General features: G+C 43.1%; 1 protein-coding gene, 1 long non-coding RNA gene and 1 pseudogene across 12 annotated transcripts in view; 1 reads left to right on the forward strand and 2 right to left on the reverse strand.

Annotated features, from left to right (window-relative positions):
• Nucleotides 1–17,592, reverse strand: part of HECTD4 (HECT domain E3 ubiquitin protein ligase 4) — a 232,906-nt gene that overhangs the window by 132,012 nt on the left and 83,302 nt on the right. For all 11 annotated transcript variants that reach the window (XR_002515862.2, XM_021922968.2, XM_021922963.2 and 8 more), the window contains one exon: nt 16,748–16,918. Coding sequence is in view for 10 of the 11 variants with exons in the window: in XM_021922968.2 (XP_021778660.2) it covers nt 16,748–16,918 (171 nt within the window). In the remaining variant the exon portion in view is untranslated. The remainder of the gene's footprint in view (nt 1–16,747; nt 16,919–17,592) is intronic.
• Nucleotides 7,981–8,662, forward strand: LOC116268934. Its single transcript, XR_004176204.1, has 3 exons — nt 7,981–7,994; nt 8,208–8,305; nt 8,610–8,662. It is a non-coding gene; the product is annotated as an uncharacterized LOC116268934 (long non-coding RNA).
• Nucleotides 13,236–16,741, reverse strand: LOC101006456 (annotated as a pseudogene).

A 17,592-nucleotide genomic window follows, 5' to 3' on the forward strand; every position in this document is an offset into this window, starting at 1 on the left:
ACTCAGGGGGCTGAGGTGGGAGGAATGTTTGAGCCCAAAGCAGGGAATTTGTAGTGAGTGAGACAAGATAGTAGCACCACTACACTCCAGCCTGGGCCACAGAGAGACACAATATATCAAAAAAAGAAAAAAAAAAAGAAAGCATGATACAAGCAGAGGCTTGATACCCACTTGTCCTCTTGAAAAGCTCCTTCCTGAAAACCAGCCTCCATGATGTCAAGAGCTTCAGCATAGATTACTGAATATTGGGTGCCAAGTGGAGAGAGGCCCTAGAGGATAAGAGGCCATCTTCAATGGCACAGCCCAAGCTAAGCTCCCAGTTGAATGAGGCTGCAGATGTGACTTCAGCTTCACCACGCAGAGCAGAAGAACCACCCAGCTGAGCCCCATCAACCTATAAATCACTGTTGCTTGAAGTTACTTAGCTTGGGGATTGTTCATTGAGTAAAAGTAGATAACTGAGATACCATAAAAGTCAGAGAAATTCTGTGATCCAAATGTTAGAGGTCATTTTATATTAATAATAGTTTGTTAGTTAAGCAGGATAATCTCGACATTCCATTTTGTTACATCATATTCCTAAATATATGTCTTCTCTTCTCTTCTTTTTCTTTTCTTCTTGAGACAGGATCTTGGTGTGTCACCCAAGCTGGAGTGCAGTGGCATGATCATGGCTCACTGCAGCCTTGACCTCCAGGGCTCAAATTATCCTCCCACCTCATGCTACTTAGTAGCTGAGACTACAGGTGTGAACCTCCACACCCGACTAATTAAAAAATTTTTTTTTGTAGAAACGGGGTCTCACTATGTTGCCCAGGCTGGCCTAAATATATTTCAATAGTCTGCCTTTTATAACAATTAGTTATCTAATTCCATGCTTAGTTAACAAGATATCATTTTGAGAGGTAAGCATGGCTAGTTAGATTCTGCTCTCTGATGTTAGTCATTTCAATCCATTAGTTTTCCCTGAGTCTTAGGTACCAAGAGATCTATTTGGTATAATAGATTAAACTAAGCTGATTGTTTTAGGAAAAAGTAACATTATGGAGGAATACAGATGGTGTTCCAAGAATTTTTTTAATGTTTAGGTTTTTTTTCCTAATGATAAAACTAATTTATGGTTACTCTTGGAAATCTTGGTGGGGGGAAGAAAGAAAACTATAAATAAGAAAAGCTACTCGGGAGGCTGAGGCAGGAGAATGGCGTGAACCCGGGAGGCGGAGCTTGCAGTGAGCCGAGATTGCGCCACTGCACTCCAGCCTGGGCGACAGAGCGAGACTCCGTCTCAAAAAAAAAAAAAAAAAAAAGAAAAGCTACCATTATTCTTTGTTTTTGCTTTGTTTTTGTTTTTTGAGACAGTCTCGCTCTGTCGGCCAGGCTGGATGGAGTACAGTGGCATGATCTTGGCTCACTGCAACCTCCGTCTCCCAGGCTCAAGCAGTTCTCCTGCCTCAGCCTCCCGAGTAGGTGGGAATACAGGCATGTGCCAACACACCTGGCTAATTTTTGTATTTTTAGTAGAGACAGGGTTTCACCATGTTGGCCAGGCTGGTCTTGAACTTCTGACCTTAGGTAATCCTCCCGCCTCGGCCTTCCAAAGTGCTGGGATTATAGGCATAAGCCACCACACCCGGCCTATTCTTTCTTTTTAAGGGGATAATCAGTTAATGTTTTAAGTTCTAGCATTTAAAGAAATCAGGCCGGGCACAGTGGCTCACGCCCTTAATCCCAGCACTTTGAGAGGCCAAGGCTGGTGGATTGCTTGAGCTCAGGAGTTTGAGACCAACCTGAGCAACATGGTGAAACCCCATCTCTACAAAAAACACCAGAATTAGCCCAGCAAGGTGGCGTGTGCCTGTGGTCCCGGCTACTTGGGAGGCTAGGTGAGAGGAACACTTGAGCCCAGGAGGCTGAGGCTACAGTAAGCCATCATCACACCACTGCACTCCAGCCTGAGTGACAGAGTGAGAGCTAGTCTCAAAAAAAAAAAAAAAAATCAATCAATCAATCAATCATAGGCTCTAGAAAATAATTTTTTTAATTAGCTGGTCATGGTGGCAGGTGCCAGTGGTCCCAGCTGTGAGGGAGGCAGAGGTGAGAAGATCGCTTGAGCCTGCAAGGTTCTAGGCTGCAGTGAACTGTGATCACACCACTCCACTCTAGCCTGGGCAAAAGAGCAACACTCTGTCTCAAATAATAATAATAATAATAAAATATAATAAAGAAATCAGGCCGGACGCGGTGGCTCACACTTGTAATCATAACATTTTGGGAGGCTGAGAAGGACAGATCCCATGAAGTCGGGAGTTTGAGACAAGCCTGACCAACATGGTGAAACCCTGTCTCTACTAAAAATACAAAAATTAGCTGGGCATGGTGGTGCATGCCTGTAGTCCCAGCTACTCAGGAGGCTGAGGCAGGGGAATCATTTGAACCCGGTAGGTGGAGGCTGTGGTGAGCCAAGATCTCACCATTGCACTCCAGCCTGAGCAACAAGAGCGAAATTCTATCTCAGAAAAAGAACAAAAAAAAGAAACAAATCACAGATAGTTTTGGATGCTGCATGATACCACTGGGATCAATAAAAGGATTTGTCACCAATTTTTAAAAGAATATATCCTGAATCTGTTCACTTTTTACCACCTCCATCATTACTTCACCTTCAGTCCAACACATTATTATCTTTCACCTGGTCTGTGGCAATAGCTTCCTACTAATCCCATTCTTGCCCCCTTCTCGCAAGGTGCATTCTTTTAAAAAATGTTTCATTACAAAATTTTTCTTAATACTAAAATATACACAAAAAGAACTAGTAATATCCACTTAGATATTATCTAAGTGTAATTAGATATTATCTAATAAGTAATATCCACTCTAGATACAACAGTTATCAAGATTTTGACATATTTGCTTCATCTCTCCCAGGCATTGTCATTTCACCCCCACATATTTCAGTGTATATCACTATAAAATATAGATATTTTCTTTAATAACTACAATGTAATCACACTTATTATTAGCAATAATTCTTGACATCATCTAATATTGAGTCCATAATTCAATTTCCCCAATTTTCTCAAAAATACTTTTTACAGGCCAGGTGCAGTGGCTCAAGTCTGTAATCCTAGCACTTTGGGAGGCTGAGGTGGGAGGGTCACTTGAGCCCAGGAGTTCAAGGACAACCTAGGCAACATAGTGAGACCCCATCTTTAAAAAAAAGAAAAAAGAGCCGGGCATGGTGGCTCACGCCTGCAGCACTTTGGGAGGGTGAGGTGGGCAGATCACGAGGTCAGGAAATCGAGACCATCCTGGCTAACACAGTGAAACCCCGTCTCTACTAAAAATACAAAAAATTAGCCAGGCGTGGTGGTGGGTGCCTGTAGTCCCAGCTACTTGGGAGGCTGAAGCAGGAGAATGGTGTGAACCCGGGAGGCTGAGCTTGCAGTGAGCCGAGATTGCGCCACTGCACTCCAGCCTGGGCAACAGAGCATCACTCCATCTCAAAAAAAAAAAAAAAGGAAAAAAAATACTTTTTACAGTTGGCAGTTGGTCTGTTTGATTCAGGAACCAAACAAGATACAACCTAGACATTATATACATTTGGTTTGTCTCTTTAAATCTCTTCTGGCTTTATTCTTTACCCCAAACCTACAATGAACCTTTAAAACAAGATCCCATCATCTTCCTGCTCAACACTTTCCAGGAGTCTCCCATATCACTTAGAATAAAATCCCAATACTTTGCAAGGCCCTATAAGATATGGCCCTGGCTACCTCTCCAACTTCATCTGCCTTTACGCACTCTCGTCACTCCACTTGAGACACACAGACTTCTTGTTCTTCCTCAACATGCCAACCTCATGCCTATCTCAGGGGCCTCTGCACATGCCATTTCCTGTCTGTAATGTTCTTCTGCCAGATCTTTACATGGCTCATTCCTTTATTTTATTCAGGTGTCAATGCAAATACCACCTCCTTAGAGAGGCTCCTCTGATCATTACCTAGAATAGTCCTATACCAAACACACACTAAATCATTTTTTTATTGCTTTACTTCATCTTCCTTTTTAATAGTTACCACTGCTTGAAACTGTGCTTCTGTCTCTTCCACTAGAATGTAAGCTCCATGAGGACAGATATCTCACTGTCTTTTCTATACTGTATCACCAGCTCCTAGGATACTACCTGGCATGTAGAAGGCCCTTTGTAATGTAGGAGATGAATGAATATGTGAAGACATAGATACTTAAACTTGAGGCTACTGCATGAAGTGCCCAGAACTCACATCAGTAAGGCTGGATGAGAAGCTTCCATTTGTATACAGTGGATTAGGATCACTAGCATGCCACAAAATAAAAATGCCAGGAAAAAATCTTTTGGCCGGGCGCGGGGGCTCACACCTATACTATAATCCCAGCACTTTGGGAGACCGAGGTGGGCAGATCACAAGGTCAGGAGTTTAAGACCAGCCTGGCCAACATAGTGAAACCCCTTCTCTACTAAAAACACAAAAAATTAGCCAGGGGTGGTGGCGGGCACCTGTAATCCCAGCTACTAGGGAGGCTGAGGCAGGAGAATTGTTTGAACCTAGGAGGCAGAGGTTGCAGTGAGCCAAGATCACACCATTGCACTCCAGCCCGGGCAATAATGCGAAACTCTGTGTAAAAAATAAAAAAATAAAAAAAATCTTTCATGAGGGATGTTATTGAGGGAATTCAAATATCCAATGAGGGCCAGGCGCAGTGGCTCATGCCTATAATCCCAGCACTTTGGGAGGCTGGGGTGGGTGGATCACTTGAGGTCAGGAGTTTGAGACCAGCCTGACCAACATGGTGAAATCCTGTCTCTATTAAAAATACAAAAATTAGCTGGGCTTGGTGGTGGCACCTGTAATCCCAGCTACTCAGGAGGCTGAGGCAGGAGAATCACTTGAACCAGGGAGGCGGAGGTTGTGGTGAGCCGAGATCGCACCATTGCACTCCAGCCTGGGCAACAGAGCAAGACTCCGTCTCAAAAAAAAAAAAAATTAGCTGGGCGTGGTGGTGGTGGCTTGCGCCTGTAATCTCAGCTACTCGGGAGGCTGAGGCAGGAGGATTTATTGAACCTGGGAGACAGAGGTTGCAGTGAGCTGAGATCGTGCCACTGTACTCCAGCCTGGGTGACAGAACAAGATTCTATCTCAAAATCAATCAATCCATCCATCTTGCTTTAAAGTAGAATTTTACTTCAATAATAGAGCAAGGTACAGAAGAATGTGTATAATAAATCACTATTTGTGTAAAAAACAGAAAAGGAAAAACAAAATATATACATGCATTTGTTTGTATGTGCTCAGTCTGTGGAAGGATATAGAAGAAAATGCCAACCTCACTCGCCTCTGAGGAGGGAAACTGGGCTAGGAAGCAGAGTAGGTGACAGACTTTTGTACCTTCTGAGTTGTATAACTGTGAATATCATGTTAAAAATATTTTTAATTAAAACAACATAGCTATTACCAACCTTGAAGAGAAAGTTATCAGTACTTAGTTTTCTTTCTTTTTTTTTGTGGTGCTGGGGAGACAGGGTCTCACTCTGTCACCCAGGCTGGAGTGCAGTGGCACAGTCATAGCTCACTACAGTCTTGACCTTCTGGGCTCAAGCAATCCCCCTGCCTCAGCCCCCTAAGTAGCTGGGACTATAGTGCACCACCACACCTGGCTAATTTTTTTTTTATTTTTTGGAGAGATGAGGTCTCACTTTGTTGCTCAGACTGGTCTTCTTTTTTCTTTTCTTATAGGCCATGCTAATCTTTTCTGTATCTTTCCAATTTGGATGTCTGTGCTGCTGAAGTGAGCACTTATCAGTACACCTAAGTATCGGAGTGAAATCATAATTCCCAGCAAATCTAATTCCTTCCAGTAATTATTATTAGCCACATCTATGTGACAAGTACCTATATTATTTAGAAACCAAGATTAATCATAACTCAGTAGAGAATTTCAGGGCTAGAACTCTATGAAACATTTCATCTAAAGCATCATTTCATAAAGTTTTTTGCCTGGTTTGGCCCAGCAAATCACAGGAAGTCTATGGCTAAGCCCTATCATTTGTGAATTTAGAAACAGGTGACTTTTTAAAATCTATTCAATAACTTAAATTTTTAAAGATGAGATTAAAATATTTCAATGTTCCCACAGTCCATTCCATCATCCCCTTCCAATTTCTCTCCTGTTTTCACATCAAACCCCTGGAGAGAAAGATCTATTGTTCTCCATCTTATCCTCCCTACCTTACCCTCAACCAATTCCATCTGGTTGCCACTCCTATTATTCCCCAAAACAGCTCTTGTTAGCACTGCAACGGCCTCCATATTATAATTCAAAAGGCCTCTTTCAGTCTGACCTTGACTTCTCCAGCAGAATTCAATGCTGTTAAACAAGTTCTCCTTTTTATAAAAAATTCCTTTTTTAAAAGTTAATTTTTCTAAAGAGCCCATTGTTAAACTTTAAAAACACATGAAAAGATCAATGGTGGCAAGTAAGTCTTGCCCCAACCAGTTCCCTTCCCCAGGGAAACCAATGCCTCCAGTCTCTTGTGATGTTTCATCCATTCATTCATTTAGCAAATATTTAATAAGCATCTACTGTGTGCTGGGTACTATTCTAGCACCGGAGGGCACGGTGGCTCATATCTACAGCCACAGCACTTTGGGAAGCTAAGGCAGGCTGGACTACTTGAGTCCAGGAGTTCAAGGCTAGCTGGGGCAACATAGCGAAATCCCGTCTCAAAAAAAAAAGAGAGAGAGAGAGAAACAAAAATCCCTTCGGTGCTGGAGCTGACATTCTAAGCAGGGGAGACAGTCAATAAAAAAGCAAATAAATGAGTAGTAAGAAGAAAACTAAAGCAGGGCAAAGAGGATAGGGAGGATTTTATTTTATACAAAATATTTCATATAGAATGGTCTTTTGTTTTACATGAAATATTTCGTACAGAAAAGTCTTTCTGGTAAGGTGATTTTTTTTTTTTTGAGAGATAGGGTCTTGCTTTGTTACCCAGGCTGGAATGCAGTGGTGTAATCCTAGCTCACTACAGCCTTGGACTCCTGGACTGAAGTGACTGAAGTGATCCTTCTACCTCAGCAACTGGCTAATGGTAATTTTCTATTTTTTTAAATAGAGACAGGGCCTCACTTTGTTGCCCAGGCTGGTCTTGAACTCCTGGCTTCAAGTGATCTTCCTGTTTTAGCCTCCCAAAATGCTGAGATTATAGGCATGAGCCACTGTACCCGGCCCTCTTTTTCTTTTTTTTTGAGACAGGGTCTGTCTCACTCCACTGCCCAGGCTGTGTGCAGTGGTGTGACTGTACTTCTCTGCAGCCTTAAACTCCTGGGCTCAAGCAATCCTCCCACCTTAGCTCTCCAAATAGCTGGGACTACGGATGTGCACCATTAAACTAAAATATATATATATATATATATATATATATATAAATATTTGTAGTGATGTGGTCTCACTCTGTTGCCTAGACTGGTCTCAAATCCTTGGCCTCAAGCTATCCTCCCACCTTGGCCTCCCAAAGTGCTGGGATTACAGGTGTGAGCCACTGTGCCTGGCCTGATAAGGTGATATTTGAGCAGAGATATTTAAAAAGTGAGAGAAACAGCCAAGTGGTTATCTATAGTCCAATATTCCAGCACAAGGGGACAGAGGGGGAACATACTTGGTGTGTGTGAGTAACATGGAGGAAGCATGGCTAAGTGGCATGAACAAGAAGGTATGGTAGGTGCAGAGGGTGTACGTGCAGCAGGTGGTAGGTGCAGAGGGTGTAGGTGCAGTAGATGTAGGTGCAGTGAATGTAGGTGCATTGGATGTAGGTGCAGAGGGTGTAGGTACAGTGGATGTAGGTGCAGTGGGTGTAGGTGCAGCAAGTGGTAAGTGCAGAGGGTGTAGGTGCAGTGGATGTAGGTGCAGAGGGTATAGGTGCAGTGGATGTAGGTGCAGAGGGTGTAGGTGCAGAGGTGTGGGTACAGTGGATGTAGGTGCAGATGGTATAGGTGCAGACGGTATAGGTGCAGAAAAAGAGGGGGTGTAGGTGCAATGGATGTAGGTGCAGAAAGTGTAGGTTGCAGAGGGTGTAGGTGCAGTGGATGTAGGTGCAGATGGTGTGGAGTGCAGTGGATGGGTGCAGAGGTGTGAGTTGCGGTGGATGTAGGTGCGGGTGTGGAGTGCAGGATATGGGTGCAGTGGATGTAGGTGCAGATGGTGTAGATGCAGACGGTGTAGGTGCAGAGGGTGTAGGTGCAGCAAGTGGTAACTGCAGAGGGTGTAGGTGCAGTGGATATAGGTGCAGATAGATGGTGTAGGTGCAGAGGGTATGGGTGCAGTGCATGTAGGTGCAGATGGTGTAGATGCAGACGGTGCAGGTGCAGAGGGTGTAGGTGCAGCAAGTGGTAACTGCAGAGGGTGTAGGTGCAGTGGATGTAGGTGCAGAGGGTATGGGTGCAGTGGATGTAGGTGCAGATGGTGTAGGTGCAGAGGGTATGGGTGCAGTGGATGTAGGTGCAGATGGTGTAGATGGAGACGGTATAGGTGCAGGGTGTAGGTGCAGCAAGTGGTAACTGCAGAGGGTGTAGGTGCAGTGGATGTAGGTGCAGAGGGTATAGATGCAGTGGATGTAGGTGCAGATGGTGTAGGTGCAGAGGGTGTAGGTGCAGTGGATGTAGGTGTAGAAGGTGTAGGTGCAGTGGATGTAGGTGCAGATGGTGTAGGTGCAGAGGGTGTAGGTGCAGTGGATGTAGGTACAGATGGTGTAGGTGCAGAGGGTGTAGGTGCAGTGGATGTAGGTGCAGAAGGTGTAGGTGCAGTGGATGTAGGTGCAGATGGTGTAGGTGCAGAAGGTGTAGGTGCAGTGGATATAGGTGCAGATGGTGTAGGTGCAGAGGGTGTAGGTGTATGGATGTAGGTGCAAAGGGTGTAGGTGCTATAGATGTAGGTGCAGAGGGTGTAGAGGTGGGGAGAGGGTGTAGGGGGCCAGAGTGATGTAGATGCAGAGGGTGTAGGTGCAGTGGATGTAGGTGCAGAGGGTATAAGTGCAGCAAGTGGGAAGTGCAGAAGGTGTAGGTGCAGTGGATGTAGGTGCAGAGGGTGTAGGTGCAACAGGTGGTAGGTGCAGTGGATGGCAGTAAAGAGAGTGTAGGTGCAATGGGGGCCCAATCATTCAGCACCTCTATAGAAGTAATGGGATGGGATACATTTTGAAGATAGAGTAGACAGTATTTGCTGACTAGATATGGAATTTGGCAGGGGTAGGGGGAGAAGGCAGAGTCCAGAGTGACACCAAAGGTCTCTGGCGAGCACTGGAAAGACACATGCTATTATCTGAAATGGGAAAGATTTTGGAAGGAGGAAATCTGAGCTAACCTCAGGAGTTTAGCTGGGGGCATATTTAGCTTGAGGTGACCATCAGATTTCCAACTGGGGAAGTCTAATATTCTGTGCACATGCAAGCAAACAGCCACATCAATATGCACCTAGAGTTTTGGTAGCAGGTTTTGGCTGAGAAGAAAATTTGAGCATCATCAACATATACGGGTGTTTGAGGCCACAAAACAAGAGGAGATCAACTAAGAAGTTAAGACAGTTGACAGAAGCAGACAGAGCGAGAGAAGAGGTCCTACAAATAAGACTCAGAAGGAACAATCAGCAAGTAGAAGTATCATGGGGTGTCCACAGCTGAGCGAAAACAGTTTCAAGAATGGAGAAGTGATGAACCATGTCAAATAATAGTGGACCACTGAATTCAGCAATGTGGGAGCCACTGGTGAACTTCAGAGAACTGTTTGGTGGCATGATGAGGATGCATCAAGAGCGATGGGTTCAAGAGAAAATGGAAGGAGAGGAGGCAATGACAATGAAAATAAATGATTTCAAGAGTTTCACTATAATGGGGAGCCAAAAAAATAGAGTGCCTGGAGGTAGGCAGGAATCAGGAGAGTTGGCTTTGTTTTCTCAAGATGGGATATACTCTAACATATCTGTATGCTGTGGTGGACAATCCACTGAGAGAGGAAAAGTTGTTAACACAGAAGAAAGACAATTGCAGAAACATTCTGTCCCCTAGACACTTTTATTACACAGCAGGTAGTGAATACACACAGTGTTCTGAGCCTAGCTTTCTGTACTAAACAATATCTCATGGAAATTAATCTACTTCATTCTAGGTAGATCTGCCTCGTACTTTTTTTAATTTTTAAAAAATTATATTAATTTTTTTTTTTTTCTTAAGAGATGAGGTCTCACTATGTTGCATGTTGCCCAGGCTGGTCTCAAAATCCCAGACTCAAGCGATCCTCCCACCTCGAGCCTCCCAATGTGCTTGGATTGGCCAGGTGTGGTGAGTTATGCCTGTAACCCCAGGACTTTGGGAGGTCGAGCCGGGTGGATCACCTGGGATCAGGAGTTCAAGACCAGCCTGGACAACATGGTGAAACTGTCTCTACTAAAAATACAAAAATAGCCAGTGTGGTGGCAGGCGCCTGTAATCCCAGCTACTTGGGAGGCTGAGGTAGGAGAATCACTTGAACCTGGGAGGTGGTGGTTGCAATGAGCTGAGACAGTGCCACTGCACTCCAGCCTGGGTGACACAGCAAGACTCCATCTCAAAAAAAAAAAAAAAGTGCTGGGGTTACAGGCATGACAACCATGCCCGGCTGCTGTATACTTTTAATGGCTACACAGTGTTCCATTCTGTGAAAGCACCATAGGCAGCAAGCCAGATATCTATGTTTAGCTTCCCAAGTTAACATTTTAGGAAAGTTGCTAAATTAGTGGCTGGGTGACACTTAAAAAGTTTTTTAATGATGAAAAACTTCAAACTTATGTAAAAAAAAGAATAGTACAATGAACCTCCATGTACGCATGATTCAGATTCAACTATTGCCACAGCTGTTTAACCTATCCTCCTATTTTTTTTTTTTTTTGGTCAACTATTTTAAGGCGTATCCCAGACATCACGCAATTTCATTTCTGAATATTCTGAATACTTCACTAAGCATCTCTAAAAATATAGACATTTTCTTATATATTTCACCATCATACTTAAAAATTAGACTAAGTTCAGATGCAGGAACCTCACATCTGTAATCCTAACACTTTGGGAGACTGAGGCAGGAGGATCCAATAAGCCCAGAGTTCAACACTAGCCTGGACAACATGGAGAAACCTCCCACCACCATCTCTACAAAAAATGCCAAAATTAGCCAGGCACAGTGGCATGTGCCTGTAGTCCCAGCTACTTGGGAGGCTGAGGTAGGAGGTTCACTTGAGCCCAGGTGTCTGAGGCTGCAGTGAGCCGAGATCTAGCCACTGCACTCCAGGCTGGGTGACAGAGAGACTCTGTCTCAAAAAACAAACAAACAAACAAACAAAGTAAACTAAGACTAAGCCCCTTGGTTTCATCTAATATTCCTAATACTTTCATATTCAAATTATCTCCAAAAAGATTTTTTTAATTGGTTTGTTTTATTCAGACTCTGAAAATTATTCAGAAATTGTTATTTTAATCTAGAGCAGGTTCCCTCCTCCCCAACTTTTTATTTCACACCACAGGCAGGGATTGTTTTTTAATTGTTCTACAAGGCAGGTATCAGCTTTTGATTATATAACTATATGTCTAAATATATCTGTATGTTGTCTTCATAGTTGATTGACACGTTGGTTGAATATGTACTTCTAGGTTGAAAAATAATTTCTGGCAGGAGGCAGGGGACGCTGAACATTAAAAAGGAAGATCCAACGCCAGGCACAGTGGCTCACGCCTGTAATTCCAGCACTTTGGGAGGCCAAGGGGGTGGATCACTTGAGGTCAGGAGTTTGAGACCAGGCTGGCCAACATGGTGAAACCCCATCTCTGCTAAAAATACAAAAATTAGCTGGGCATGATGGCCTGTAGTCCCAGCTACTAGGGAGGCTGAAGCTGGAGAATTACTTCAGCCTGGGAGGTGGAGGTTGCAATGAGCCAAGATCATGCCATTGCACTCCAGCCTGAGTGACACAGGAATATTCCATCTCAAAAAAAAAAAAAAAAAAGAAAAGAAACAAACAAACAAAAACAATTTCCCTCAGAATTTTGAAAGTACTGCTCCATTTTTGCATCCAGGAATGCTACTGGACAGCCTGGTGCTTTTCGAATTGCTCAACATTTGTGTATATATATATTTTTAATTTCTGGAAGCTTTAGAATCCTCTTTTATGCTTGGTAATCTGCAATTTCATGATGGTGTGGGCATTTTGCATTCACTGTGTCAGATACCTTTTAATCCAGATGCCAACATCCTTCGGTCTGAAATCTTTCCTGTATTGTTTCTTTTTTTTTTTTTTTTCTTTCTGAGACAGGTTCTCACTCTGTCACTCAGGCTGGAATGCAGCGGTGCAATCACAGCTCACTGCAGTCTTGACCTCCAGGGCTCAAGCAATCCTCCCGCCTCAGCCTCCCGAGTAGCTACAACTACAGTAGTGTGCCATCATGCCTGAATAATCTAAAAAAAAATGTGTAGAGGTAGCATCCCACTATGTTGCTCAGGCTGGTCTTGAACTTCTTGGCCCTACTAGCATTATAGGCATGAACTATTGTACCCAGCCTGTATTACTTCTTTTTTTTGAGATGGAGTCTCGCCCTGTTGCCCAGGCTGGAGTGCAATGGCACGATCTCAGCTCTGCCTTGGGGGAGCCTCCCAGGTTCAAACTATTCTCCTGCCTCAGTCTCCTAGTAGCTGGACTTTACAGGTGTCCACTACCATGCCCAGCTAATTTTTGTATTTTTAGTAGGGTCAGGGTTTCACCATGTTGGCCAGGCTGGTCTCGAACTCCCGACCTCGTGATCTGCCCACCTCAGCCTCCCAAAGTGTTGGGATTACAGGTGTGAGCCACCGCACCCAGACTCCCGCCTATATTATTTCTTGATCATGTCATCCTCTTTATTTTCTGTTCTTTTTGGAACTCCTATTAGCAAGACTTTAGATGGATGGCTCCACACACCTTTTATCTTTTCTCTCATATTTACTGTTCTTTATCTACTTGTCCTTTCTCAAATATTTCTTAACTCTTTTACTAATTTTCAAATTTGGATAATCATAGTTTTAATTTTCTCATTCCCTGATAATTCCTTTTTGAGGCATCCTTTCCTGTTTTATAATATGAATGCAATATCTTCACATATCTCACAGAGCAATTAGTGCTTATGTGAAGTTTTACTCTATTTCTTCAGCTAGCTGGTTTTTTTTTTTTTTCTTAAGGAAAATTTGTATTATTTTAATTTTATATACAGAAAACTCAACAGTATGCGTTTAACCCAGTTTAGTGGCAAGTTCTTTAGCCTTTGCCTTTTCAAGCTTGGCAATGCAAGCCACAGACTTGGGACCCAAGATACTGCCTCCCCAGTGACAGCAGATCTCATTGTATCTGCCGTTGTCATTGGTCCTGATAGCTTCCACCAGCTTAGCCAAAGCTCCTTTGTCTTCCAAGTTCACCTGTGTGAAGGCGACAGTGGTATAGGTCTTCCTGTGGACTAGACGGCCCAGTCTTCCCTTCCCCTTGATAATGCAGTAAGGGACCCCATTTTACAACACAGGGCAGGCAAGAAGACAACCAGCTCAAAGGAATCCACGTTGTGTGCAATCACCACCAGCTGAGCTTTCTTGTTCTCTACCAAGGTGGCAGGTGGTCTCTTAGTGGGGATGTCCCCTTTGCCAACAGCTCTCTTCTCAGCCTGGGCCAACAGCCTCTGCTTCTTCTCTTGCTTTGTCTCTGGTCTGTACTTGTGGGCCAGCTTAAGCAGCTGAGTAGCTGTTTGGCGGTTCAGGGTCTGGGTGAACTGGTTAATCGCAGGAGGCACTTTCAGCTGCTTATAGAGGATGGCTCTCTGCCGCTGCAACCTGACATAGCAGGCCATTTCACAAAGTAGGTGAGGTCTCTTTTGGGCTGAATGTCCTGTCCAATGCCAAAATTCTTAGGCCTTTTTTCAAAATTCACCACTTTCTTGGCCTCCCGCTTCTTCACAACAGCAGGGGCCAGAGCCACCTTCCCCCCCTTGGCCTTCTTTCCTTTCAGCATCTTGGGCGGCGGGAGACCAGTTAGCTGTTTTTTAACTTTTTCTCATTTTTAACCTTCATATTAGAAGCTTTCCTCACTTTTCTAGTAATCCTTGGTAGTCTGCTCTTTTTGTTTAATTTTAAAACTTTTTATTAGGGAAAATTTTCAATATACACAAAAGAAGAAATAATAGAATAATGAGCTTCCTATGTGCTGAACCCCTGGCTTCAATCATTAGCACTATTTTTTTTAACCCATTTGCCTCCCCTCCACACACATACCTCTCCAAAGTTTGGAATTTTGTTTGTTTGGGTTTTTATTTTGTCTGCTCTTTTTTTTAACAGTTCAGCACTAATCAGGAATTCTGTGGACAGGGTTGAGGCTTGCTTACTGGAAGACATCACTTGTGGGTGATTCACCAGAGAGGCAAGTCTTTTCCCTTAGATGACCCCAACATCAGTATGAGAGGTCTTTTTTCAAACAGGGTCATTCAGTTTCTTCAGAAAATAACTAAGTCTTGGGCCTGGACAGCCAGCATCTGAATGCAAATGTGTGAACAGGAAGGGGGCCTGCAGGCCCTTATGTAAACTCTTTCTACCACCTTGTCTCACAATGGCTCTGCACCACATCTGATCTCCCAGTTGTTAAGATGCTCTAAGGTTGGTGGGGTGAGTCATCTCTCTTCCTCTGGTATTCCCCTAAATGTATACTTGGCTTTCTCCACAAAGAAGTATGAGAAAGGACACTACACTCTCCATCTTATCTTCTAAAGTGGGGGATAAGAGATACTGCCTAGAGTTCATGAACAAGAAATAAAGGTTTAACTGTAAATTACAAAGATAACTAAAAGAAAAACTAAAACAAAGGAAATCAATATGCTAGGTGGAATCAGAAAAAAAGAGGGAGGCCAGGTGTGGTGGCTCAGGCCTGTTATCCTAGCACTTTGGGAGGCGGAGGCATGCTGATCACTTGAGCTCAGGAGTTTGAAGCCAGCCCAAGCAACATGGTGAAACCCTGTCTCTACAAAAAAACACAAAAATTAGCTGGGTGTGGTCATGCACAGCTAAGTTCCAGCTACTTGGGAGGCTGAGGTGGGAGGATGAGGTGTACCAGAGCACCGTCATCTCAGACAAACACTGCCACTTTAAGTTCCAGCTCCCTTTTTAAAACTCCTGGGCTCAAGAGATCCTTCCATCTCAGCCTCCCAAGCACTGGGATTACAGGCATGAGCCACTGTGCTCAGCCAAGACCTAAATGAAAATTCCTTAAACAGCTGGTAAGTCTGTTTAAAAACCAATTTGAAAAAAAAAAAAAAAGCTTTTCTGACAATTACGAACACATGTTCAATCTCTAGCAGACCAATTCAAAGATTCTCTCTGGCAGGGACATTTTATAAGATAATGGTTAGAGGACACTGTGAGATTCACTAGGAAAAGAACATGCACAGTTAAAGGTTACAAGACTCCTGACTGATAGTCTGCTGTTGGGTTGGATGACTGGTTTCCCAGAACATGTTTTAATCCTGTTATAATTTATTAGAAAATTGCTTTGGTTTTTTTTTTTTTTAAAGGAATGCTAATTTCTTCCCAAAAGGAGACTGTAAATTATCTCATGAAAAAAAGTTTCGTCACAGACCTGGCTTGGGGCAATTTGTTCTTTTGTAAGTCTCTACAAATACTACCTAGACCAGCTCTGTCCAATAGAACATTCTTCATGATGGAAATGGTCTATGTCTTTGCTGTTTAACGAAGAAGCCACTAGCCATATGGCTGCTGAGCACTTGAACTGTGGCTAATAGAGCTAAGCCACTCCAGTTTTAATTTTATTAAATTTCAAGTGAAATTTAAATGGCAACGTATGGCTAGCGGCCACTGTGCAGGATGGTGTGGATCTAAAGTGCCGTGGCTACCAGCTGCTCCTTACCCCAAGCCCTCCTCTTCTCTCTGCATTCCAGCCACTCTGGCCCACTTTTTCTCCCTAAAACATGCTGGCTCCTGCCACAGACACTTTGCATGTGTGGTCTCCTCTTCCTGAAATGTTCTTCCCTCACCTACTCCCCAGCCTCTTCATGTGGTACACGACTACTTTTCCTTCACTAACTAGGATTATCTTGTGCATTTATTTGCTCACTTGTTTATGGTTAATCTTTATGTCTCTCCACCACCATCACCCCAACCCACCCAACTCTGGGGCCTGAATACACATCACATTTGGGCAAGAACCCTGCCTACCCTGTCCATCTCTGTACTCCCACCAACTAGATAGAACACACTTGGCTCTCAGTGAGCATTTGGCTAATATCCAAAAGGTAAATGACATGTCACAATGTTGTTATCTCTCTCAGAGACTCCCAATTTCTATCTGTGACCCATTCTTGCTACTCTAATGTTGTCCCACATTTCCAACAGCCCGTGAGCATTTCTACTTAAATACCCTGCTGTCTACACATTAAATAATGTTATCTCCAGTCACCAGATTAACCTTCAGAAAGTTTGGCTCTACTTACGTCATATGACTCCAAACAAAGAAACCTTCAAAGGCATCTAAGAGAAAAATCAATTTTAAGGAAACACTGAACACACTATACATGCTGCAAGGTTCTTAGGCCCTTTGCACACCAATATAAAAAGAAAGCAAACAGAAATGTTTCTGCAAAGACACAAGCGAGAAAGTTCAAACTTACCACAAGTTCAAAAATGTCCATGAAGACAGAATGTCCCTTTGGTGTTTTCTCATTCAGGCTGGCAGGAGACCAGATCCAATAGAAGTAAGTGCCATCTGAAGACAGGTGCACAGTGCTCATGGTGCTGCCAATGGGGAGGTGATTGGCTGGCATTGGCACCACCTGGCACACCTGGTCATGAAAGGGAGGAAATCTCCATTAGAGCCACATATAAATTCTGATTAATCCTATCAGCTCATCATGAATGCCATTATGTCCAAGGTGAGAATTCACTAGGCTTTCTGGTCAAAATAGAATGGATATTTATCTCTAAGAATAATATACACAAATTACATAGCAAAAATATGAAAGTTCATACAATGGGCAATGCAGATGAAAAGGTTCTTGGGATTAATTCAAATTATTTTTTAATAGGAAAAAGTATTTACTAAACACTTTGAATCTGTTATGCATATGTGTTGTATCTAACACTTATTAAAAACAAAGTTTTAGAGAAGCAGTACTTTCTGAAATTTCTTTAGTAAATGAATTTAAGATAATTTTATTTAAAGGACAAGAACTGTGTCTTGTTCACCTCTATATCTGCAGTACCTAATGGAAAGCCTAACTCAAAGTTATTTAATGAATATGGAAAGAAGGAAAAAAAGACAGCAAAAGAAAGCCAAGAGGAAAAGCTGAGAAGAGGGAGAAGGAGAAACAAAGTAAAAAATATAAAGGCCCATGACAGATCCTAACTTAGCACAGAAGGGCTTACTGAAATGCACCAAGTCCATCAGGAAGAAAAAAGAAACACCAATTCTGTATATTAAACATGAAGGCACGTGTTTCTAATATTAAACATTCTT

This window comes from Papio anubis, chromosome 9 (genome assembly GCF_008728515.1).
Source record: "Papio anubis isolate 15944 chromosome 9, Panubis1.0, whole genome shotgun sequence".
NCBI lineage: Eukaryota > Metazoa > Chordata > Mammalia > Primates > Cercopithecidae > Papio > Papio anubis.